This window comes from Dermacentor silvarum, chromosome 1, assembly GCF_013339745.2.
Source record: "Dermacentor silvarum isolate Dsil-2018 chromosome 1, BIME_Dsil_1.4, whole genome shotgun sequence".
NCBI classification, from domain to species: Eukaryota; Metazoa; Arthropoda; class Arachnida; order Ixodida; family Ixodidae; genus Dermacentor; species Dermacentor silvarum.
The window spans coordinates 289639727-289666036 of NC_051154.1; the positions used below are offsets into that span (position 1 = coordinate 289639727).

The 26310-nt window shown below is 45.9% G+C and overlaps 1 protein-coding gene across 1 annotated transcript in view; it reads right to left on the bottom strand.

Moving 5' to 3' along the window:
• Positions 1-246: 246 nt before the first annotated feature.
• The window catches only part of LOC119437208 (frequenin-1-like), a 283793-nt gene continuing 257729 nt past the window's right edge, over positions 247-26310 (bottom strand). Inside the window, exons 5-8 of the mRNA XM_037704258.2 lie at positions 17237-17315; positions 6699-6787; positions 4282-4356; positions 247-810 (exon numbers count right to left, since the gene is read on the bottom strand). Coding sequence (XP_037560186.1) covers positions 718-810; positions 4282-4356; positions 6699-6787; positions 17237-17315 — 336 coding nt within the window. The 3' untranslated portion in view covers positions 247-717. The remainder of the gene's footprint in view (positions 811-4281; positions 4357-6698; positions 6788-17236; positions 17316-26310) is intronic.

A 26310-nucleotide genomic window follows, 5' to 3' on the forward strand; every position in this document is an offset into this window, starting at 1 on the left:
TCGCGGACTGTAAAAAAAAAAAAAAAATTACGCGATCTGACAGGCATCGCAGAACGTTATTTTACGCCTACGTGCGCCGCTTTAGGATGCCACTACTGAAGAATAAAAATGAAGCAGGGGTGGTGGGGAGTGTGGATATGATTTCTACTTTTGCTATATACAGCGATGAGCTAAGTATCAACTTATTCACGCAGATGTGAGGCGAACACCGAGGAGCGATTGCAGGGTAGAGACGAGTGGGTTCTGTAGCTATCATGGTGCGTCGTTTTCATCAAACGAAGATATGACAAATACGCTCTCCCTGCGCCCGTCAGCATCGACTGTACGGGGTCGTTCAACGCTCGGGTGGCTGTCCCACCCGGGCGATTCGGTCGGATTCGCATTTCAGCGGCGCCGCACAGCGCCGTCAGTGCTGCGGCCGTCGGGATGCAGCTGTCTTCACTCCGTCGCCCGTCGTTTACCGTTCGCAAAAGGAAACCCGCCCCTCGGCACAACGCATAGGAAAGACGAGGCCAGACGAAAGAAAGAAGTAAGTAAGGTCTGGGGAAGAGAAACAGTGTAGGGGGTAAAAGGAAGAGCAGGGTGCAAGGCGGCTCTCCGAGGGCAAGTTAGTATTGCTGCTGCTGCTGCTGCTGCTTCTGCTGCTGCTGGCTGTCGTAGTCGTCTTCTTCGTGCGTAGGCCCAAGGGGAGAGCGAGCGAGAAAAGGAAGCGGCCGTTCAAGCAGAATACAGAGACAGGGCCTGCACGATCTTGGGGTCCTGCTTCGAGCCTTCCTTGAACTCGTCCAGGGTCAGCTGGTTGTCGTGGTTCTGCGTATGTCAAAATAGGCAGTATAGGGTGGCTGTCAGTAACTGCAATAGCAAGTGCCCACACTTTTCGTGAGTGCAAAGAGCGCTTGTGCGAACTTCTCTTGCGGCAAAGCACGCGCAGGAACCGGACCAGGTGCACAAACGCTGGATAGTTGCTGGAAAGCAAGCAAGCGCGTTTAATCGCGCTTCCAGCGGTGTGATGTTACGTCGTGTTGTTTGGTGACGTTCGGCTACACCTTTTCTCTCACGATTTTATGACTGCTAAGCAGGTGACATATCCCCCGCTAGGCAATGGTCACGCGGGAGCAAGGCGTTTTCCTATGCAGCATAGGGAATACAAATGGCCTTGTGTTCCACCAACACTGCGAACGGAGCACCTGCGACGTGTGAGCTGGTCTTTCGAAGTAATGGTAATGCCTGTCTGCTAATGCCACTTTCGTCTTTTAGGCGAAACGCAATGCATGCGCCGAAGCTGTGCGCATTGCAAGGGTACGCCAGTTACGCCGTCTGAACTGTGCGTCCTGGCATGCTCCTAATGGCGAGGGGCGAGCGCGCAAAACAATGCATTGCAATTTCTTCTTGAACCTGGCCCCCAAGGGGCTTGGACATTTGAAGCGGTGCTGGAGATGGACCTGCGACGTAGAGTGAACTGATGTCTTCATCATGCATGGCGAATAGGCCTAGTTATGGCAAAACAGTCGTTCAGTATGATCAATTGAACGCTATTATCCATTCTCTGAAACTACGGAATCGCTACAAACCAAGCCCAAGATCAGAAGGTCGACTGTTCAACGCCTTTTGGTATTACGTCCTTTCATCTCCATCCACATGCGCGCTTAGTGCGCTGCACCTATACCAATGAAAAACTTTCCTTGCCCTGTAATAGAAGTAGCCGGCATCATTAAAGGACCTCTCCTTTAATTATATATCAATTAAATAACGTTGCATGGCTAACTATCCTGCCAGTGTATATAAAAAATGTTCATTTTACCGTATTTTTCGCGATTGTGGCACACATTCCATTTTTGCTGGAAAACGAGAATTTTGGAAAATGGCTTTTGTTATGCCAAGTGCCGATTTTACCTGTACATTGTTTGAACTGAATAACAACTTTGTACAATGTCTTTAAATGCATCTTTCTCTCTGCTGTAACCCGCAACACGGTCAGATTCAAAACTGCTATGCTTAGCCTTATTGCAAATATACACTACGTCTCTATACCCGTGGTGCTTTAACTAAAATGATATGTCCATTTTTTTCTGGTATTCTTTTTTTTAATATTGTCAGTTTAGTCTCGTGGCACCATAAGTGCCTAGCATCTACAGCCTTCCGCGATGTGTGAAAAACTTCGTCCCGGTACCTATGGTGCAGATTCAGAGACGTGTGTCTTGACTAACGCTCTCTGGGCACGGTTGGAGGGTGACGCTAAGTTTGCCCGAAAAATAAATCAAATTTTGCACAACCAACACGCTAAACTCGCTGTACTCGCCCTGTCGTATCAGGAGAAGAAGAATATCCGCTGGCAAGTGGTCCGTCCGAGAATGTCTTTTTAAAGATGTAGAAAGCGAGTTCAATAGACTTGCTGAGAGTTGTAATTTTGTACCCTGGCTTCGTGTGGTCGCATTGCTGACCTTTCTTGGTAGCATTATTACTCAGGAACTGCCCAATCTGCGTTTAACGCTGTGACATATGTTTAGCTCCTGTAATATGAAGTGTCTCGCTGTTTAGAGATTGGCGTGCGCACTCTACGTTTTACTCTTCTGCATTTTTTTTTCTTCCTGATGCTCACATTTTTCATGAGACCATTTCTTGAAAGACGGGCATGGCTGTTTAAGCAGCGTTATCTAGTGACTATCACCGTTGCGCACCAACCCTCCCCACCGGCCGAGCACGTGCAAGATGTGGCCGAGTGGTTGTTCCACGTCCAGTCCTTCAAGGAAATACCCGGATGTCGGAAGCGAATGCAATATTAATTCGGCAAGGGTGAGGTGTAAGCTGAGCCCCTGTTTATGCATGAGCGGACCATTGGCAAGTGCATATCGTAGATATATATATATATATATATATATATATATATATCGGTTAGACGCTCGGCGCCATGAGTAATTGATCATAGAAGTTAATTCGAGGTACCGCTTCATTCCTTTTTCATCTTCAGTGCGTTTTATTTTTCCGAAACTCGGACTAGATATACTGAAAAAATTGGGCAGGTGACAGCACAGCTTTTAAAGTTCGTCAGGCGTTCGCGATAAGGAACGCTTTAAAATTGCATTTCTTCAGTGCACTCTGATTTCCTTCTACGCTCCAGCGAAGTCCGTGATGACGGTATGGTGAAACGCTCATCTCGTGGGTGGTTCATCGCGGTTCCGCGGCGTGGGGGCGAATGTGTATCACGCTCAATTGTGTGCCCCGCAGTTGTTTTGTAAATATAGGCTGCCTGCACTTTCTCGTCTTCTGGAAAGACGTTGTTTACATACCAGCTCCACAGATTTCACGTGTTCTCGGGGCGACAGACGATCGCAGAAAGCGCACGTGGCCCGGTAATCCTGAATCGCTGCAACATTGCGTTCATGCATTCATCGCGTCTTTTCTCCCCCCCCCCCCTCCTCTCTTTAATCTTTCTATCCCCATTCCCGAAGCGTAGGATAGCCACCCAGACGCTCTCCTGTTTAACATCCCTGCCCTCTCAATTTGTTCTCTCCTCCTCCCTCTCGAAGAATCGAACTTAAGCGACTTTGCGGAATGAAGCCGTACTTGAAGTGTGCCATGCGTGCTTCCTAGTGCATGGTTATGGCGGTAGAATTATTTACATGAATGAAGACGCATTTCTGTGATGTCAGTTTTCGAAACACTTTGCTGCACATACACAAAATGTGGTTATCGAACTCAAAAGAGTTTTCGGTATAAATTTAGGGAATGTCCTATAAGTTAGGCAATTGAAGTGATATTAAAACACTCAGAATCAAACATAATAAAATAATACTAGTAGTAATAATAACAAAAAAAACGCTCGCTATCGAGTGACATGACCGCTTTGCATCCGCCGCTGACAGATGACGCTAGTGGCCGATGTGCCAAATTTCTAGGATAATCCCGTTTCTGGCGGGCCGGCCTCGCAGCGGCAGCCAACATCGAGGCGAGAAAACAGAACGCCCTCAAAGACCCTATACCATTTCAGATGCGTTCGGTCATGCAGGTCGGAACAGTAAGTCAGCCTGCACCACGCATGCAGGAAGGCACCAGCTCGGCCAATCTCGCTCGACTGGTTTTCATCGGGCTCTCGATAACGCCCCATTGTTGGTGCTCCAAACATCGTTGCCCCAGTAAGCCCGTGTTTCGGCGCAGTATTTGGCTCCCCACGGTGATTTGGTTGATGGCCCGAACCGTTAACCTCGTAGTTCCGATCCGAATACGCGAACCACTACCCAGGTGTGTGGACGATGGTACGTTAGCAATCCGCGTGCAGCATACCTTGTCCAGTTGTTCGAATATTTTGTCCACCCTCTCCCGGGGAGACTCCTCGGCGTTTTCCTTCGCTTGGTTTCCCTATTGAGAGCAGGTGATGGGAAAGGGGGTAAGAGAAAGAAAAAAGAAAAGAAAGTCAAATGCGTCCCGCTTTTTGATGTTCTCTTGACGGGACGAGTAGCATGACTTCACTTGCGTGTGCAAGCAGAGATATTTGACTTATATGTGGTGTACTAGCGTATAGACGTATATCGGAAATACCGGAAGATCTAGGACGCGAACAGAAGCATTGGTGGCGTCATCTTTTGGCAGTGCCTTTGAACAAAGCACCCAAAAGCAACAAATGATTGCATTCCCGCTCATCATACGGAATAAACGCGTTGACAGCGACGTAGGCATCTAGAAAGTACTTTTGCATGTAGTATTTTTCAAAGAGCTTTGCAGCTCAAGATATTCTGCAGCGCGTTATGGTTGATGAGTGCGTCGCAAGATGGCACCAGCAAAGCCACGATTGCCGGCTGCGCCTAATGATCGCCTCTACGCTCAAACAGATTTCTTCATTACTTCCGTGGAAACAAAGGAATACGACCACTGGGCTTTTGCAAAACGTGGTGTTTATATTAACGGAATTATTTCAAAGCACAGCATGCGCAGCAGGCACCTGCAGAGTAGAACCATATACCAAGATCCAAACCGAAAAATAATAAGTTCTTTCTTCTTGCAAGGTTGTAATGAAATGTTCGCACCTGGAAGTGGCGTCGGCTTTTACGTTTCACGTAAACTGAATACATCATCATCATCATCATCAGCAGCAGCAGCAGCAGCGGCAGCAGCAGCAGCGGCAGCAGCAGCAGCCGCCTATATTTATGTCCACTGCAGTGCTTTCTTAAAGTGCTTTCTTAAACCGAAACCGACGAAACGACAAACGATAGTCACCATCATCATCATTATCAGCCTATATTTATGCCCACTGCAGGACGAAGGCCTCTTCCTGCGCTCTCCAATTACCCCTGTCTTGCGCTAGCCGATTCCCAACTTGCGCCTGCAAATTTCCAAACTTCATCAACCCACCTAGTTTTCTGCTATCCTCGACTGCGCTTCCCTTCTCTTGGTATCCATTCTGTAACTCTAATGGTCCACCGGTTATCCATCCTACGTATTACATGGCCTACCCAGCTTCACCTTTTCCGCTTAATGTCAACTAAAATATCGGCTATCCCTGTTTGTTCGCTGATCCACACCGCGCTCTTCCTGTCTCTTAACATTAGGCCTAACATTTTTCATTCCATCGCTCTTTGTGCGGTCCTTCACTTGTTCTCGAGCTTTGTTAACCTCCAAATTCTGCCCCATATGTTAGCACCGCTAGAACGCAATAAATGATTCTACACTTTTCTTTTCAACGACAGTGGTAATCCCCCAGTCAGGATTTTGTAATGCCTGCCGTAGCATTCCAGCCTAATTTAATTATTCTATAAATGTCTTTTTCACGTGAGTATATGACCTAGATAAACGTACTCCTTTACAGACTCTAGAGGCTGACTGGCGATCCTGAATTCTTGTTCCCTTGCCAGGATATTGAACAGTATCTTTGTCTTCTGCATATTAATCTTCAACCCCACTCTTACACTTTCTCGGTTAAGGTCCTCAATCGTTTGCTGTAATTCGTCCCCATTGTTGCTGACTATAGGACAATTTCATCTGCAAACCTAAGGTTGCTGAGATATTCGCCGTTGATCCTCACTCCTAAGCCTTCCCAGTCGAAGAGCTTGAATACTTCTTTTAAACCTGCAGTGAATAGCATCGGATAGATTGTGTCTCCTTGCCTCACCCCTTTCTTGATAGGTAACTTTCTACTTTTCTTGTGGAGAACCAAGGTTGCTGTGCAATCCGTGTATATATTTGCCAATGTATTCACGTATGCATCCTGTACTCCTTGGTTACGTAATACCTCTATGACTGCTGGTATCTCTACTGAATCAAATGCTTTTTCATAATCTATGAAAGCCATTAGAGAGCTTGATCGTATTCCTCAGATTTCTATATTACCTGGCTGATGACATGGATATGTAGAATATCTCTTCCTGAAGCCAGCCTGTTCTCTTGGTTGACTGAAGTCAAGTGTATCCCTGATTTTATTTGAAATTACCTTGGTCAATATTTTATACAATACTGAGAGTAAACAAATGGGTCTATAATTCTTCAACTCTTTACCGTCTGCCTTCTTACGGATAAGTATAATGTTGGCGTTTAATGATAGATAAATGTGCATGCATAGCAAAAGGCGGCACTGAGCAGAATAAAGGCCACAGAGACAATATCAGAAAAAAAGGCAGGTCATGAAGTTCGCACGCACACACGCGCGGACGAACACCTGATTGAAAATTCGTGCATTCAAACAAGATCTCATGCAGTTGTCTTCTCACCAGCATCTGGTAAATGGCGTCGACGATGTTGTACATCTCTTCTCGGGTGATGAAGCCGTCACTGTCCACGTCATAGAGTCTAAATGCCCCTGTGACAAGATGAAAGAATATTGCAGCTGCAGGAAATTTTGAGTACTACTGCGATAAACTTTAAGGTTCCTTTGCGCATATGTAAAGACTGGTTGGTGCAGGTATACTTTATTCTGCAGGCCTGCCTCACGCACACGTACATTTCCTTATCGCCATCATACATTTATTTTTTTGCATGTAACTGCTCTAAATAACCACCGCGTTTGTCGTCTCTTATTACTACTAAACAATTACGTCTTTGGCCACACTGTGCCTGCGTTTTGTTGCGCTTTTGCATATGGCAGGAAAGTATGCACACTTAAAGCTGAGGCCGCTAAACGCGCACGGCAGTCAAGGCACATACGTGGGATGCGGCTAGTTCTAGCGTGACGCATGGGAGTAGAGCCACAATACATCAGTGTTGCGGAGTTACCACTCCGGAATTGGAATGACTCCGGAATCATTCGACATTTTAGCGACACCGGAATGGAATGGGAATGAAATAGCGACAATGCTTGGAGGAATGGAATGAGAATGAAATTAAGCGCCTTTTGCCCGGAATAGAATGGGAATGAAATGACGTCTTTTTTCGTAAATAGAGCGCTTTTTCGTCTATGCGCTGTTTTTTATCAAAATATGCCGAACAACCAACTAGCTCACGTTCAAACAGTAGTAAGTGAAAACCTCGAATTTAACAATAAAGCAGTATTTTTAAAATGGCTTGGCTGATTACAAGCACGGTACAATTATCAGCAACGCGCCTACTACAATTCTGTCCTTATAGACTGAGTGGCTCCGAAGTTTGTCATGCCGTTGTTGTCCATCGAGGAGAACTACGGCGGCGGCATACTCTCCCTCCCCCCTATTACGCCTTGTGATTTTTTTTTTACCTCGGCGGCGCATTCGCCCCGGACGCCTGCTGTCACCCCACCCTTCACTTCTTGATTTTATTGCGATAGCAATCATATAGACACTCCAAGCGCATTTCTGCCGTCGGCGTCGCCGTCGTCGTCGCCTTGAGGTTCCGTATAATGTCCAATGGCGATAAAATCGTCGCCCTGCGCCGTATGCTGTGTTTGCGAGTGAAAGTGTTCGAGGGTGATCCGGCAATCGCGGCTCAATGTAGCGCACGCGAGGGACGATCGAAGGCAGGCCGGAAGCGCGCGTTCTTCTTTCGCGTGCGAGGCACGGGGGTAGAGTGTACGAGAACATGGAGAGTGCCCGGAACGGCGGCATTTTCAATGCATTGAAAGTGAAGCCAAACGACCGTAACGCCGCTTGGGGCGCTGCGATCGGTAGCACCGTGGCTCAGAGCAATGCCTCCTTTAGAAGATGCCTGCCGCGTGAGCCGAGAAGCTGGTTCCTACCCCTCTCCTCTTTCCTCTCCTCCACCGGGGTCGGCTGCGAGCGCTAGCTGCGGCGGCCGCTCCAAACCTGAACCACGACACCCTGCCTCCGAGATTACAGCGGCGTCTGTTGAAATCCCGGAGGCCGGACCCGCGGTCTCTCGTCAAGCCATTGGTCGAGCGCGTCCCAGCCTCGTAATCGTCACTTCCTCTGCAACAGAAAGTAGGGTCGGCATCGAGCGCCGTCTCTCCGCGACCACCCTGAACTACGGGAACCTCCGCTCCAATGGGAAAGCGAGCGACGCGGCAGGCATCTAGTAAAGGAGGCATTGCTCAGAGGTAGAATGTCTGCTTCCCACGCAAATAACCGGGGTTCGAATCTCGGCAGGACACAATGTTTTTCCGTTCTTTTTACTACTTCATGCGTAGATTTTTTTATTCTTTATACTGCTGCTTAACACTTGCTTCCGTTGCTATGCAATGCAACAAAAACTAAAGCAGAAGTTGTAAGAATAATAACAAAATAAGAATGTTTTGAAGTGAACGATAGTGTTTGCAGCGCCACCTCATGGGAATCAACAAAAGTATTTCAACCAAAGCATGGCCTCCGAGAACTGCACGCATACAAAACCCCGCCGACGCCTGCTTGACAGGCTCCGCTGTGCGCTCAAGGCTCATTCACACTAGGCCGACACGGCACTGATTTTGGCCAGCCGACTGTTGGCGACAGCAGTCTACATGACGGAAAACGCTGTGGCCAACAGTCGGCTATTTACGAAAAAAGCAAGGCACTGCTGACTAATGCCATAGAGCAAGTGATTAGAACAAAGAATATTCCCGCTGGATGGCGTAAAAGCAAGATGAATCTCATCTACAAAGGCAAAGGAGATAAGGATAAGACGAGCTCGTACAGGCCAGTTACAGTAACGTCAGTGGTATATAGAATGGCGATGCAAGCCATAAAATTAGAACTGTCGAAGTGGGTGGAGGAAAACGGTGTATTGGGTGAACTACAGAATGGGTTCAGGCCAGGCAGACGCTTAGAAGACAATATGTTTGTACTAACTCAGTGCATAGAGATTTCAGTAGCTCAGAAAAGACCGTTATGGATAGCATTTCTAGATATTAAAGGAGCTTATGACAACGTAGACAGGGAATTGTTGTGGGATATTCTTCAATACGAAGGCATAGATGACGATTTCGTGGAGCTGCTGAGGGAGATATATCGAGACAACCAAGTACAAGTGGCATGGGAAGGCCGAAAAGGAAATGAAATGGTGGGAATTCACCAAGGATTGAAGCAAGGATGCCCTCTGTCACCATTGTTGTTCACGCTTTACGTCAAGGACATTGAAAGATGACTGGAAAACAGCGAATTAGGTTTTGATTTATCCTACATGCGTAATGGACAAATGGTGCAACAGAAGGTCCCTGGACTGATGTACGCAGACGACATTGTGCTACTAGCGGACAATAAAAAAGATTTACAGATACTTGCGAATATCTGTGGGAACGCAGCGACAAATCTAGGCCTTAAGTTTAGCACAGAGAAATCAGGGGTTATGATCTTTAATGAACACACGAGTAACTTCGTGGTGTCAATTCAACAGCAAGTAATACCCATAGTGAAGCAATATAAGTACCTCGGCGTACACATAAACGAAGGAAAGAATTACTCAAGCAACCACCAAGATAATCTGAAAATAAAGGGGAAGCGGAATGCAGCAATAATGAAACACAGAGCACTGTGGGGCCACAATAAGTATGAGGTGGTGCGTGGAATCTGGAAAGGAGTAATGGTGCCAGCGCTAACATTCGCAAATGCCATTATATGCTTAAAATCGGATATATTGGCGGGTTTGGAAGTTAACCAAAGATCAGTAGGCCGGTTGGCTTTGGGAGCACACGGTAATACGACAAATGAGGCAGTGCATGTCACCAGGGTTGGGCCTCTTTTGAAGTCAGAGAAGCACAAAGCAAAATTAGTTTTGAAGAAAGGCTCAGGAACATGGATGAAAATAAATGGGCGGCTAAAGTGCACAAGTATCTCTACATGAAAAGCGTGGACACAGAATGGAGGAAGAGGTCAAGGAAGTTGGCAACCAAGTACAGGATAATCGAAACTGTAAATAGACAACCAGGGGTCATCAGAAAGAAAGTGAGAGAAATATAGACCGTGAATTGGATGCAAAGAATGGAAACGAAAAGGACAATGGAGATTTACAAGAATGAGAAGAAAGAAATTAGAAGGGAAAATCTGTACGATAACACAAAGGGCAGTGCCTTGCTATTTGAGGCTCGAGCCGGATGCCTAAGGACCAAAACATACCGGAACAAATATTCGCAACTAGATGAGGCATGTGTATGCTGCAGTAAAGATCCAGGGACCACTCAGCACATCCTAATGGAATGCGACGGGATCCACCCAGCGAGAACCGTAGGTAACGTGCAACTCCCAGAATCGCTTGGGTTTAAAGTGTAACGAAACATAAACATATCAGCCGCAGAGATCAGCAAGAGACGATTAGAATACTGGTGGAAAAAAAGCAGGGAAAAGATGGATACGACCTGATCTCTTAAAATCATAGGCAGCGGTACAAGGTAAATTTTTGAAAAAGAAAAATAATGAGAGGTATACAAAAAAGTTGTCGCAGTTTCACCTGAAAGGCAAAGCATCAATTGCGATAGCAAATTTGTAGAGAGCTATACGGAGTAATGATATTAGCTTTATCAGCTGTATAAACTTGGACATGCAGCAGCACCGGCAACACGCAGAACTATTGTCGACGCCGTCGGCGTTTTGCACGCGTTCGCTCAAAATGCGTGTGGCGTTGGTGACTGTTGCCGGAGCCTCTGATATAAATAGGCACTTGGTGCCGCAGCTAAACGTCGCCTCCCTTCCCTCCCCCTCCCCCACGGCCTCTCGCGCGTCAGAAGAAGGCGCGTTTGCTCTACATATATGGTGATTGTAAAGGAGGAAAGAGACGCCTACTTCTGCAGCCCTTAAGGGAGCACAGAGCAGAACGCGCGTTTGTTCTCCGCCGTGCGTTCACTCCCCGTGAAAGTGCGCGCCCCTCGCGCCCTTTTACTCGCACATACAGCGTTCGGCGCGCGGCGACGATTTCATCTCCATTGACGTCATACGGAACCTCACGGCGACGGCGACGCCGACGGCAGAAATCTGCTTTTGAGTGTCCATATAATTGGTATCGCAATAAAATGCTAGATAAAGAACATGTATAGTATTCCTGATTAAATCAAGCAGGCTAGGTGACTATTTGTCGCCGCCCCGTTTCAAAGGGGATGCCAATAAATCATCATCATCATTCACTGCAAAACATTGTTATTTTGTTAATATTCTTACAGCTTCTGCTTTACTTTTTGTTGCATTGCATAGCAACGGAAGCAAGTGTTAAGCAGCAGTATAAAGAATAAAAAAATCTATGCATGAAGTAGTAAAAAGAACGGAAAAACATTGTGTCCTGCCGAGATTCGATCCCCCGGTTTTTTGCTTGGGAAGCAGACATTCTACCTCTGAGCCACGGTGGGCTGTGTGCTACCGATCGCAGCGCCCCAAGTGGCGTTACGTTCATTTGGCTTCACTTTTCGACGTTCGTTCCGGCCACTCTCCAATTCTAGGTCACTCTAACGGGGGCGAGGCGACGGAGAGGGAGAGAGAGGGAGGGGGGGGGGGCATGCTGCGCCGTCGGCTGCTGCTCACAGCGCGGCCGCGCGGCCGCCATATCTTGAAAGCGATCGGTGATGTGGGCGAAGTACGCGTCCACGCGGGCCTCATCTTCAAAGCGATCTGCGATGTGGGAGAAGTGCGCTCCCACGCGGGATTCATCTTCAAAGCAATCTGCAATGGGGACAAAGTGCATGCGCCGACTGCCGGTAGCTTCGTATGCGCTGTACTTTCGACGTTTAGTTCGCGTTGAAGCGAGATGAAAAACAGCGCGAAGGTCAATTTGCCCGCGGTTCCTGGCGCGCTTTTTCACTCCGGCGTTTTCACAGCGAGTTTCAGTGGTCATCGAACGAGATGTGTTCATGTTTACCTGTGCGCGCGTGACACCGTGCTTGCCTATTTCGTTAGTAAGCGAATGCTTACAACTCTATACAGCCCATTTAACTACTATCCTTGCTTTGTATAGCTCCCCACTAATTTGCTATCGCAATCGATGATTCACCTTTCGGGCAAAACTGCGACTTTTTTTGTTTCTGTCGCCGTCGGCAACTGGGACGCATATTCGAGAAAGCGCTTCTCTAAGTTGTAATGCGTATTGACGCTGGCGCGAAGCTTTCGCATACCAGCTTACGCGCCGTCTCACCTCGTACTCCTGTCCCCCCCTCAACTCTTCTGCAATACTGTCCCCCCTGCCTAGACAACGGCTCCGTTGCCCGAAACTCTGTCGACAAAGGTCTGCAGGTCAGCGCAGCACACAGTCGTACACGATGAACTGTGCGCCTTTTCCCTCCATACAGAGAGAGAGAGAGAGAGAATAAACTTCTGAAAGCGTGGGTTCGGCAAGCCAGCCGAAGAAGGAGAGCCAAGGTAGCTGCGGCCACGGCGGCGCCTCCTCGAGCCCCGACGTGACGATTCGCGCCGAAGAAAACCCATGTTCGCTCTGTTCTAGGGAGCTCTGTTCTAGGGTCGGGGGAGAGGTTGGGGGGAGGGGGGGGTACAGGTGGCGCCGCCGCTGCGCTGGCATCTGTTGGCGGCTAAAGAAGCCCAATGGTTCATTTAGTAGTTCGCTGATACTGTGAATGCCAGACAATGCTTCGGAGCATCACCCTCGGCTTTCTGTGCTACCACTGCCGACATCCTTTCCAGCCTGATATTGCAAATAAAGAACGCTTCCATAACGCACTGCCACACTGGCTCCTGCGCCCAGCGGCTCACGCACGCAGTAAGTCCGCCAACATGGCACATTGGAAACATTTTTTAAAATTAACCGTGAAGAAAACAAACAAGCTGCACGCTGCAAGCTTTACTCCGAAACTATACATGCTGTAGTCGGAGTTTCATCTAATTTGATTCGGCACCTAAAAAGAAAGCACGAACACACCCAAAAAAAGAAAGCACGAATACACCCAACAAGAGAAAGGGCTAGCAAGCCAGCCGAAGATAACGTCGGCCTTCATCGTTGGATGCAGCTTTGTGCCCGGTAATTGAAACGCTGCTCTTGACGACGCCATAATATAAGGTCTTCGTGAACACTACTTTTTTCAGCATAAAAATATTATATGCTACGTCATTTCAGCATTAACACATTTAAGGTTAAGCAATAATAAAACATCAAAAGCCGTTAAAACAAACTGATCATGCAAATACTATAGGTAGCGGGAGAACTCCCCCTATGGGAATTTGTAGGGTGATCGTACTGTGCGAGATCTGTGACCAAGCTACTTTCCCTTGACCTTGGTAACGTGTTTTACGTATTTTTGCAGTTCTTAACGTGTCTGATGGCATCAGCTCTATGGTGCGTTCAACGTTAACTCGACAAAACTATCAAGATGCCTTATTGAGGAATTACAGGAATGGAATTGAACTGCCTGGCCATTCCCGGAGTGGGAATGGGCTAAGTATTTTCATTTCGAGGAATTAAAAGGAATGGAATTGCGGCAAGTTTTAATTCCCCGGAATGGAATTTGAATGGAATGGGGCACCCATTCCGCAACGCTGCTATACACTAAACAAATACCGCATTACACATAAAGTTGCTAGGGTTAAATGGGGACTAACTGGATAGGTTGCAAGCAGTAGTCCTCGGGCTACACCACTGCACTTTGTATGCATAAAAGTGATAATAAAAATGTCGCAGTTTCACCCGGAAGGCGAAGCATAAATTGCGATAGCAAATTAATAGAGAGCTATACGGAGTAAGGATAGTAGTTTTATCAGCTGTATAAACTTGGACATGTAGCAGCACCAGCAACGCGCACAACTTTTGTCGACGCCGTCGGCGTTTTGCCCGCATTTGCACCGAACGCGTGCGGCGTCAGTGACTGTTGCCGGTGCCACTGGCGGCGGCTCGGAGGTTTTCGACGAGATCAGAACGGGGCACTCGTCGAGCAGCGTCGAAAGCTTTTACCACCTTCCGCCTCGCAACGTTTTTTATATTAATACGAATTTGGTGCCGCAGCAAAACGTCGCCTCACCTCCCTCCCTCCCGTCCCCCCACGGCCTCTCGCGCGACGGAGGAAGTCGGGTTTGCTCTCCGCCGTGCATTCGCTCCCCGTGAAAGCGCGCGTCCCACGCGCGCTTTCACTCTCACCTACAGCATACGGCGCGCGGTGACGATTGTATCGCCGTTGGACTTCATAGGGAACCTCACGGCGACGACGACGGCAGAAATCCACTTGGAGTGTCTATACAGGGTGTCCCAGCTATCACGCAGCACGATTAAAAAAAAGAGGAACGGCGTTACGCGAAGCAAACCTAATGCGTATTGTTTCCAGTACAGTGGAGTAGGCGTCAGTAATTTTTTCGTTGCTGAAATTTAATTAACTAATTGTAATTAATTATCTAACTCGAGAAGTACTGTCGTAATTATCAAAGTGTCAATGAGAAAGTTGGAGCAACATGAAAAACTACCGATACAGCTTTCTGTTGCTCAATACGTACTACATAAATGTGTTTTTCTGAGTGTAAAAGAAGCCCACGAATACACGCAGAATTGCCGCGCGACTGGCTGCTCGAGACACTTTGCGTGTATTCGCGGGCTCCTTTCACACTCAGAAAAACACATTTATGTAGCACGTATTGAGCAACAGAAAGCTGTATCCGGAGTTTTCGTGTTGCTCTACAATTTTCTAATTGACACTTTGATAATTAGGACAGTACTTCTCGAGTTAGATAATTAATTACAATTACCTAATTAAATCTCAGCAACGAAAAAATTACTGGCGGTTACTCCACTGCACTGGAAACAATACGCACTAGGTTTTCTTCGCGTAACGCCGTTCCTCTGTTTTTAAATTGTGCTGCGTGATAGCTGGGACACCCTGTATAAGTGCTATCGCAATAAAAGAACACTTTAGCGCGCGCAAACACTCAAACATAACAAAGTGAAAGAAAAGACAGACGACCCATAACACACAAGTGATCAATAGGAGAGGTCACGAAGCGTGTGCTGAACCCATAGCTGGAAATTTTGACGAATTTTATTAAAATTTTCAGTGGTTGGTTTAACGCATACTTTGTCGCCTGCACTGTCCCTTGCTTGTCAAGATGTTTCTTCTTCAGCATGGAATACGAACTCGCCTATACAGCATTCCACCCTCCTAAGCTAGATAATACCATATATAGTATTATTGTAATAAATACTAATCTGTATTTCTTGAGGCCTCATCACTGCTTCCCGACACAGAGCGCCCTTTTATGAATGTAGGGGGCATACGCACTCGCCACTTACGCAGGAGGCGGGGTGCCAAGCTGTGCTCATGCGATCATCATGCCTTCCTCCTTCACCACTTGTGTAGGCGAAGTCACCTGTCGTGATGAGGCTAGTTTTGAAGTCAGTATAAAGAGGCCGTGAGGGCTGTGAAGGCCCGCATGTTTGAAGTATAACAGATGCATTTTCCGGAAGAACGGATGAGCTTTATGTAAATTTATCTTTCGAAAAGACATTGTGAAAGCAGATTACTAGTGTTTTACTTTAATCACCGCCATATCTCGCTAATCTACCAGTTGTTGTGCAACCCGGCTAAGTGTCTGCCAGGCGCTCAAGGAAGTGCCGACTAAATTCCACCATCACTGTTCTTTTGTAGCGAATTCTGCTGCTTTTGCACATATTTAGTTTTGTGGAACCTGCGGTTCATTGTCTGTGTTTTATGTTCTATTCTCGTTGGCGGCTAGCTGATGTATTTTGCGAATTACTTTTTCTTCCCGTAGTATTCTCTTCCCATGCACACATGCGCTTTCGCACAGAGGTACCTGTACGGGGTATCAAATTGGTACAAATCCGCATTTCTTTTTCTAGTTAGCCTGTTGTTAGCGGAAGATACGGGGTGCCGAGTTGGTTGGTACCATCTCGACAATATGCAATTGCAATAAATTGCAAGATATGCAATTGGAGCACCCAATGATGTTATAATCCACTCAACGCAGATGCGTGAAGCATTAAGTAAAAGTTAGTAAATGTCTTACCACACTTCGTGGCGACGTTCTTTTTTCTTTTCTTTTTTTTTTCTGAGCATCGAGTCAGTGCATAAGCTGCCACACGCTTCTATCAGTCCTCTTCTGTGGCTTTTCTCAGAAAAAATCAAGCTTATTGGTTGAAGTGCTTCGTCACTTGTTTCCTATTTTTTTTGTTTCTTTTCGTTTTTTTTTTCAGGTCGCCTTGCCACAACTACTATGCCAATGTCAAGTAAATTATGTAAACGGGCTTTTCTAACCAAAGACTATTTGCATTACAGGCAGTTCTGCCTTGAATGAGGCGGACCATATGTACAAGCAACTTTTAACACGAAAGCTTTTTTTTTTACAGGAACATTATTATTCACCTGCCAAGTATAGTTACTCCTAAAATACATTGCTTCTTCGCCTACTTTCATTCTTATTGGCTGGAGTAAGAAGCTAGACGTATGGCTAAGCTAAGGTCTGCCTTTTTCATAACTATCTTACTCTATGGTTTCTTGAGTATTCGTTTTTGTTTCAACGTAAGTGATGAAGTTAGCACTTTGCATCGTGAACTTAACGTGACGATAGTTCTCGCTTTTGCTGGCTCTGAGTCACTGTCGCTGTTCCTACTTGTACTGACGGCCTCAACGTTGTACATACCGGCGCTAAGTTTCGTTTCGCGAAGATGGCTAAGTGCTTCTTCTGAGGACAATTTAGGGCTGAACTCATTTTACAAGTATACAGCTGTTTCAGTTACACGATTCTTCACAAACCTAGAATTGAATATGCTCATGGATACCCCGCGAGAGCAAGGTTACAACGTCAATTGTCAATTATTCTGCTGATTAATGCACAGAAAAAAAATGTCATCTGCATATCATGAGTGCCGTAATGCCGCGTACTGTGCACTACAAAACGCGCCAGTTACCAAAAGATTTTTGCGACTTTGCTTATCTCACACTACTCTGCCCCACAAAAATCGTTTCTCGGCCGGCACTCACAGTCTAACTTCTCTTCTACGTTCCCTCTTGACGTCACTGACAGCGCTCTGATGAACTCTTCAAACTCGATAGCACCATCCTGCGAGAAGGGTAGAAGAAAAAAAGAGAGAGAAAGAAGATTATTGATCACTCGGCTAGGTTTATGTCCAGCGGCGACCTAGTCTTTAGGAGACATTTAGAGAGAGTTACTTTGGAAAGAGGACAGGATCAAATGGGTAACGAAGGATGCACAGCTATGAACAAAAGTAAAAGAGCAAAATTCCAAAAAGGGCGTAATGAAACGATGGCAATAGATTTTCTTTTTTTTGTCACTGGCTGCTTTATTACACACCAATTGAATGATGAGGTATTACGGGTTTTCGGCAGCGGAGCCAGGAATTTTACCAGTATACGTCGACAAGCCATGGAGCAAGAGCGACAGTGTCGCTTACTTTGAACGCACCAGTCATAAACGAGAGCTTTTCATTCGGTAACAGCAGGCATAAAACCACTGCATCAGATAAAATGTTCAGTATTAACACATTACAGTGCACAATTCAAGCCTACCCCCAGCCGCAAGAGTTTTGGGAGCATGGCAACCGCGAAAGCTTCAGATTTCATCGCTAATAACGTATCCTCATGTGATGTGAAAAGTATATGTGTATCTCTCGGCGTGCGACCATCACACTGCATCACATGCAGAATCCCAGGTTCACTGGCGGAGATGCAAAAAAAAAAATCAAGCCTTTTTCTCGGATTGCGTGCTTCGAAAGTTTTTCTGGTCGGCTGTAAAAAGAGAGATGGGACTCGCATAGCTGCTGCACAGTACGAAATAATACATTCACCTCGCTGTTGCGAAGTTCATTGTTGCTTATGCTTAAAAGTACTGCATACATGTAAAAAAATGAAATGCCTACACTTGCAGCTATTATTTAAACCACCTTCGTAATTGTTCGAAAGGTGCTTATAATCAAGGCTTGTCCAAGTTTCGTTGGCGAGTTAATGCATGCTCAATATGTCTTCTGCCCATAACAGATATATATGTTTAGCAATTTCACAATTTTGCGTTACTCCTGCAATGTACTATTTTGTTTGATGATGATCATACTTAGCCAAGCAACACAAGAATCAACACGCAGCGACACGCAGCTTTATGGCGCTGCATAAGCGCACCTCCGTGCAGTAGTCAAAACACTGGTCTAAAACACGTGAGGTGCGTGCTCCGCACTGCGTTGGCGACATCAGCGATAACGCGTGGTACGAAACCGACCGGCTCGATGTCACAATGCCTGGCTACATTTACGAGATGCCTTGTCTCCTCTCACACTGCTAGTAACCTAATGCGTTGTAAGCTGCTTTAGACATCAGCAGCACGTTATATAGACAAGTTTCGTGCATGCCGTGATTTCTCACGATATCATAATGTATTGCAGTCTTCCTTTGGACAGAATGCTGTTACGTTCTACCGCTTTTAACACGAAATTTCAACGCCGCCGTGGGCCACCACCAAAAGGGGTCAAAGGAGACTCTATTTTTATCCTCGGATATGCAGCTCCAGTAGCAAGTGAGTCCGCAAGTGTTCTTTCAAGCACGCGAAAGCGCTGCAAGTGTTCGTATAACGCATCGCGTGATGTGCCACGAAGTCGCACTCCACCAAAACTTTCATTAAGTGTCGTGCAGCCCCTCCAATCACCTACACACGAAGAAGCACGGATGATCCCTTTAAAGAAAATAAGGAGAAGAACGTGCAGGCACAGCCAATGGACAATAGTTCGGGACCTGTATCCCCGATCAAAGCAGTCAGTTAACGCAAGCGCACGCTATAATGAAGTCATCTAGCACGCTATAGTGCTTGATGACCTGAGCTCTGAAATGTAACGACTCATGCCTTCTGCTCGACGAGCAAGCATGAGGGGAGCATTTCCGCGCTTCATTGCTTATGGTGGTGCGGCACGCGCATTATATCGTTCGTTGCGTTATATCGTTGCGCGTTCTTTGAGGAGAAGCGGGGTGAGTGTCGACATCTCCTTCGATGCTGCGACAATGTTTACTTCCAGTCAGTGTCTGAGTAGACGTCTCTGTTTACGAAATGCATGGCTGGTTAAGTCTTGGGTCCAAGAACGTTGCTCAGAGGAATTGCTCACTGACTTGCGCGAGCACAGGGAAAGGTGTTATAAGGTCTGCTGAGCAAGAGGAGCATCTTGAGCCCGGAGAAAGTCATGTACGAGATCAAGGAGACGCGTACTTCAGGCACCGACTCGACTAACATTCACTTATTGCGAAGGAAAGAACTTTCGTCCGAGCGTCTCCAGAGACACAGCAGGAGCGGCGCTAGCACAGTGGGGGAGTTCTCGAACATGCGTAAGCGGGCCTGAGGGCATGAGCGGGTTAAATACGCAGAGTTCTGACGCCACGATTGACTTTTCGGTCGAGTGGCCTATAGCTGCTTTGCGTTTGTAAAGATGGCTAACGCCACAGAATCACTTGGCTTAAACAACACCCGAGGAGTGGAAAGCGGCTACTGTTGCGGAAACGAGATGGATTGTCAAAATGAAAACCAGCGTAAAAGAAAAAAAAGCAAGACACGACGGAAGCGGTGACGCAACTAACAGTTGGTGTTAAAAAACAATTTCGAGCGCTTCCAGAAGAACAAGTAGCACTGGGAACAGCAGCCTACTGAGGTCAATACAGGAGAGCTGCCAGAATATGCATTTATAGTGCGAAACTTCTGGCATTTTATCAGTCGAGCTGAGTATTTATCTGTCATGAGCAGTCCGTTGTGATGCATTAATCACTGCTGGATGTGTCTGCGTTCTGTTGGCTCGTCTTCTGCCCGGCAAAACTTGAGTATTTCACTGGCTACGCGTGAGACATTCAACAAGACGGCGATAATGTTTCCTAGATCATGGCGGCTTTTTACTTTTTTCTTGACTGAGTAACCTATATAATCCGCAAAACTTTCTCGGTGAGCTTTCTTTCTTTCTTTCTTTCTTTGTTTTTTTTTTGCTTTTTTCTGGCACTCAGACATTTTTCGTTATTTTCTTTGTGATATGAGATACATGTACATGTCGAATAACAACATTTCTTGATTTTTCTTTCAGTAGATTATATTTTCTTATTAGGTGTGGAAAAATGGAAAGATATGCCTCGTTAGGGCAGCTATCCCAAAATTACAGAAACTACTCCGGAAGAAAAAAGAGAAAGCAACATAAAAAGATAAAATATACAATATATATATATATATATATATATATATATATATGTAAAACCGGCATTTTTTATGTGTTTTCAGTTATATTTATGGGCTGCATCCGGATATAAAGCGTTTGGTTAGCCAGCTCTGTGGTCTCCGAGGTTCTTCCTTCTGCCTCTGTTGTTTGATTTGCTTTCCTTAACTTCTACGAATCATTGAAACATAGCACGTTATTAGCTGGTAATGCGATGAATCGCCGAAGCGCTGTCTATTCTTTGCGTGTTTCTAGCATTACTTTATTCTATTGAACTGGTGCAATTTTTCTAGTTGTTTATTGACTGCGACACTATGAGACGTTTGGCCTACTGAAGTGCCCGTGGTCCCGAAATGTAAAACCAATAAAAACAAGCACTACACGAGTGAACAATGTGGACAGAAAAAAAATGGAAAAAATCAAAACTTTTCAGAACCACTTAGAGTAAAAAAAGAAAAAAAAAAGAAAACAAGCTGGTCACAATGTTGCAAATATATGCAGAAATTTGGTATACTTTCCGGCAATTTAAAGGCCAAGTGACAAAGTTCGTGCATATATACTTATGAGTACTCCATGTAAGAATACCTGAAAGTGTCGGCACCATTACCTGTCCTTTGTTTTTCTTGGCTGTTGTCCACCTGTCTAATTTTCCCAACATAAACGTGTACCAGTTGGCCTCACTGTTCGTAGTACCCACTTCATTGCAGCCTTATAACACGAAAAATGTTACGTGCCAAAAAATTTCGCCGGTTTTAACTCACCGTCTCGTTTTCTTCATAGCTCAAGGATGCCCTCACAATCGATGTATTTACGTTATTCTTGAGTTTGTTATCAAAATAGTGATAAATTAATTGCTGATACCTGAACTTTGTTTTTTGGTATTTGTATCTATGCGCTCTTTCGGTTAAAATTCTTATATGCCTGATTATACTTCGCTGCTGCTTCTCACTGCATCACACACCTCACATTGTACACCGCACGCGCACATCCCAAAGCCCTGGCCATCCACTACTACTCTTTCAGCCTCATTCTTCCGGGGCAGCAACAGGACGGAACGGTTTTCCCCACCAAGTTGTGTCGGTCAATTGTCCATCGATGTTCTTGCAAACGCTAACAAAACTTCTATTTCAACAAAACAGCGACATGTAACCACAGTGTTTGTATAATACCCCTCACAGGGGTCCTTGAGGAAATGGAGGTGAACTGAACTGAACTCTTCCATAATAAACTGTGCGATGCCATGTTTAATGCACATTAAATGGTACACCTTTATTGTCACTTAACGAATGGGATTTTATTAATTCTTTAGCGTTCATTTTCTAACTAGTTCTGGGTGACCTTTGGTGAATGGTCAATAGTCTGAACAGAAAAAAAGAATAAAGATTACTTTGCGCTTACAAATCAACGAAGTGTTTCGTTTTTCCTTTTTTGGCATTCTGTTAGATTTTTTTTCAATGCAATTTAGAAAGCGCTTGCAAAGTACTGTTGGCGTTAAGCCAATTCTCATTTCACCCCACGACCAGTCTGGGTCGTATAAGCGTAAAAAAATGCTCAGAGTTGCTCGTGATCGAGTTTTTAAAGTAAGCAGAAATGCTTATGAACGCCTGCTTGATGAAGTGTTCTTCCATACTGCCAAGACACAAATAATTCGCTTAAAGACATGAAACGCTTGTAGTGTTACGTTTGGCCGAGTTGGGTTCCAAGCCGGGAGAAGAAGACGCCGGGAGAAGGAAGAACGTACTTCTAATGCGGCATGCTTGCCAAAAGAAGGTGTACAAAAAGAAGCGCCCACGGCGTGATCCACAGTCCTTTATAAAGGAACGCCGTGATCAAAGGGCGATGGAAAACATCAGCGCACATGCGCTAAACAGATTATCGTCCGGAACAGATGAGCCAGACTTGGGGCGCGATCTTGTACGCGTTCCAAAATGGAACGGAGGCCGTCCGTTCCATCGAGCCGCACACGATTGGTCAATTTGATCGTCACGGTTCAAATTGAACAATCGTGTGCGGCTCGATGGAACGGACCGCCTCCATTCCATTTTGGAACGCGTACAAGATCGCGCCCTTGGGCGCCGGCTGATAAGCGGTGAGCAAACGCAACAGTAGGCAGGTGCACCAGGTTTTATCCAACCTCTTCAAGAGCCTCGCTCGTCTAGCAAGATCTCCCCAAACACCGTTCGTCGCCATTCAAGGCACAACAAGAAAATGAAACGTCAAAACAAATAAAATTGAAGAAGAACCTGCATGACTACACGAGCCAAACAAAGGAACGCCAAGCCGGCAATCTACCAAATGTGCTGTTAGCTCATCAGCACCAGTATGTCTTCGATGAATCGATTGCTACTGGCGAAAAGCATGACGCGTGCCAGCGGAAAAAGAAGTCGCGGTGAGGAAAGGGGAAGTAAATGTATCGACGATTAATCAGGACACCAACTTCTACTTGCGTAGGTTCGGCCTAGCTCTGCACTCTTTGTGACGTTTCTGACAAACTTTTCAGGTGACACTTTTTTTTTCATCGGGCTTCCATACTAGGCTTCAACTACAGGAACGTTTGTAATGTCATATTCGATTGCCTGCGCAAGAGAAATAAGGCTCTTTTTTGCCTAACAAAACATGGACTATTTTGATCATCTTTATTATGTGTATTACGCGTACCATGTTTCAAGCAGGCATACCGAGCAGTTTGCTGACAGCAGCAATTCTAAACTCTCATTGACAGCTCGAAGGATCGTTTTGAAGGCACCGGCAATAATTTTCTATAGCTTCTTCAATGCATCTCTATATTTGAAATTTCTCCATCATATTTATCCAACGTGCATGTTATTCTTGAAAAGTCTCAGATTAGTACAGTAGTACGCTCTGTATTTTGCAAGTGGAAAACTTTGTTTCCCCGCAAAAATTAAGATAGAAGTGTATTAGCACTGATCTGATTATTTCCAATGGCCCCCACAAAATAACTACAACATTTAAGTTACTCCAGAATCACCATCATCATCATCGTCGTCGTCATCATCATCATCAGACTATGTTTATGTCCACTGCGGGACGAAGGCCTCTCCCAGCGATCTTCAATTACCCCTGTCTTGTGCTGGCTGATTCCAACTTGCGCCGCTAAATTTCCTAATTTCATCACCTCACCTAATTTACTGCCATCCTCGAGTGCGCTTCCCTTCCCTAGGCACCCGTCTTGTAACACTAATGGTCGACTGGTTATCCGCCCTAAGCATTACATGGCCAGGGACATTTCTTTCGCCTAATGTCAAGTAGAATATCAGCTATGCGGAATGGTTTTCCTAAAACAAAATTCATTCCGGCCAAGATTATTTTTGATACGACCCACAGTTCTGAAACGATGCAGTGTTGAACACCCTATAGAACTGCAAACCACTATACTAACCGAGTTTCGTAATTCCTCATGTGCCTAACTTTCCCACCCACAACTATGTGCCCACACCCGTTCTTGACATGCCCGACATCCCTTAAAATAACATTTCGCTAGTTCCAATTATTTTAATGTGTTAGAATTCTTAAGGTCCTTCACGGACTCTGCAGGGGTTTTTTGTCCATCTATGTTTGCATCTAACCGTCTTCTCGCCAACCTCGGTCCCTGTGTAGTCTATGGTGGAATGGTTAGAGCATCGGGCTGATGTGCTGAAGGATCAGGGTTCGAAACCAGCCGTTGGACCAACTTGAGTCACTGAGCATGTGGCAACGTGTAGATTTGTGCCGCTCTTCAACGAACCTCTTTCCGGCCGGCATGGGTCACTGTAAACGCGAAACAGGGTATGTACCATACTTGAATGAAACTCTCTGACGCAGATTTGGGGCAGTGGGTATGAGCCAATTGGTCTTTAATGAATCTCTTTGACGCTAACTTTGGTCACTATGTATGTGCCTGTAGGTGTGTGCTCGCCGCTCTACAATGACAAGAAAGATCCCTTAAATTTCTCCGATGCTGGGCGGAATCGAACCCACGTCACACAGGTTCCTCAAGGACAGCAACGCAACGCTTTAGCAGGCTGCGCCATCTGTCGGCGAGTCCTTTATCTGACGCTGGGCACCAACGTGGCGTGAAGTCATCGAGCGGCATTATTTCTTGTTCCTCGTCGCCCACCTATGGCACTGCTTTGCTGGGAGCATCGAGAATGTATCGTGGACGCCGCAGCCTGTTTCCTCACGGGTGTTTGGTGAACCGAAACAAGCCCGCGCGGCGTCTTGTTGCCTGCGCTTGCGATTACTTTTTCTTTACTTTTTTCATTTTTTCCCTGATGAATAACGTGTCGCTTGGTGGGGACCCTGGCCATGGCTGCTCCGAAAACAGCTGCACACCAGCTGCGCTTTGCCTGCACCTATGATGCCACTCTGTGCAGAGCCTGGCCACGAAGCGCTCATCATTCCAAGGGAGTCAGTTGAAACATTGAAACAGTTGATCAGGAATACACGGTGTTTGATGTGTTGAGCCGAGCTGCCTCTTGTCCGCTATGCCAGGATCGTGCTTGTCGTAATTATAGTTATAATATATTGCACCGTGTTCCCGAAACAAATTTTTCACCCGCCACCGACCACTGTCCTTCTCCGCTAGACAGCGCAAACGCACACTGCGTCATAGTTGTTCCTTGATATTGCTATATGCAGGAACACTAGTGCACCCTCTTTCTATTCCCCCATTCCCGTCCCGCAATTTAGGGTAGCTAACGAGAAACATTTCTGGTTAACATCCCTGCCTTCTCTCTTTGATTTCTCCTCCTCCTCGTCCTAGTGCACCCCAATGTCCCCATGCTCTTGACGGGCGCGACGGAACTGTACTACGAGCTTTAGGTGCTTGCCTTTAAAGCGTGCTTTACTGCTGACAGAGGCTTGCTGGGGAAAAGTGCATTTACAAGGTGCACAGTTCCGCTTCTCACAGGTGTACGCTACTTCCGTCGCTGCGCAGTTTTGCGCTATCTGCAAGTTTTCGGGTTTTTTTTTCTATACCTCTGTATAAGCGACTCTACAAAGAACCTTTAAATGATTAACTATTGTAGCCTATCATACTGTGGATCGGCGCATTGCACAGTATAGAAGTTTCTTTATGGGCCATATAAGGCAAGATAGACAGAGAAAAAATAATCTCTGCTTTGACCAGCCTTGAACGTATTAAATATTTTTACACATATTACTTCCACAATACTCGCTGTAATTATCATCCTTAATTAGGCCACAAGAATCCTGCTGGCCGTGCGATGGCAAAAACTGAAAAAAATTTCAGAACGAGAAACTGTTGTAACTTTTTTTTACAGGCTGCAGGGATGAACTACACAGAAATTCAATTTTTCCGAGAAATCCACGCATCGTGAACTCTGGGTGCCGACCGGCCGAAACTACACCACTATGGCATTGTTATGAGGCCGCCACTGACGTCTATGCCATGTACTGATGTTGCAGCACCACTCTTCTTACGCGCTTAGACGTCATTTGCAGTGAAGTACGCAGAGACGCGGCGCTATTCTTTTTTTCTATCTTTTTTATTTTTTTTACCAGTCAGGCGGTTAATACGGTTACCAGCTGACGCCAAGAAAGAAATCTGCAACAACTGGCTGCCGTAAAATATTATCAACGGTAAGACGCTCTGAAGAGATCGTTTGTCATATTTTGACTTGATCTCATCATATCTTGTCATATTTTGACTGACTGATTTATAATGAGATTAGCAAGCCAAAGCTATACACATATATATAAGACACGCCATTATGGAGAGCTCCGAAAGTAATTTTTACAACCTAATAATTTTACAATCACGGGCACCCAAAGCGCGGTACAAGAATATTATTGCATTAGGCTCTCATAGAAATATTACCGCTGCCACTGGATGATTGAACTCGCGAC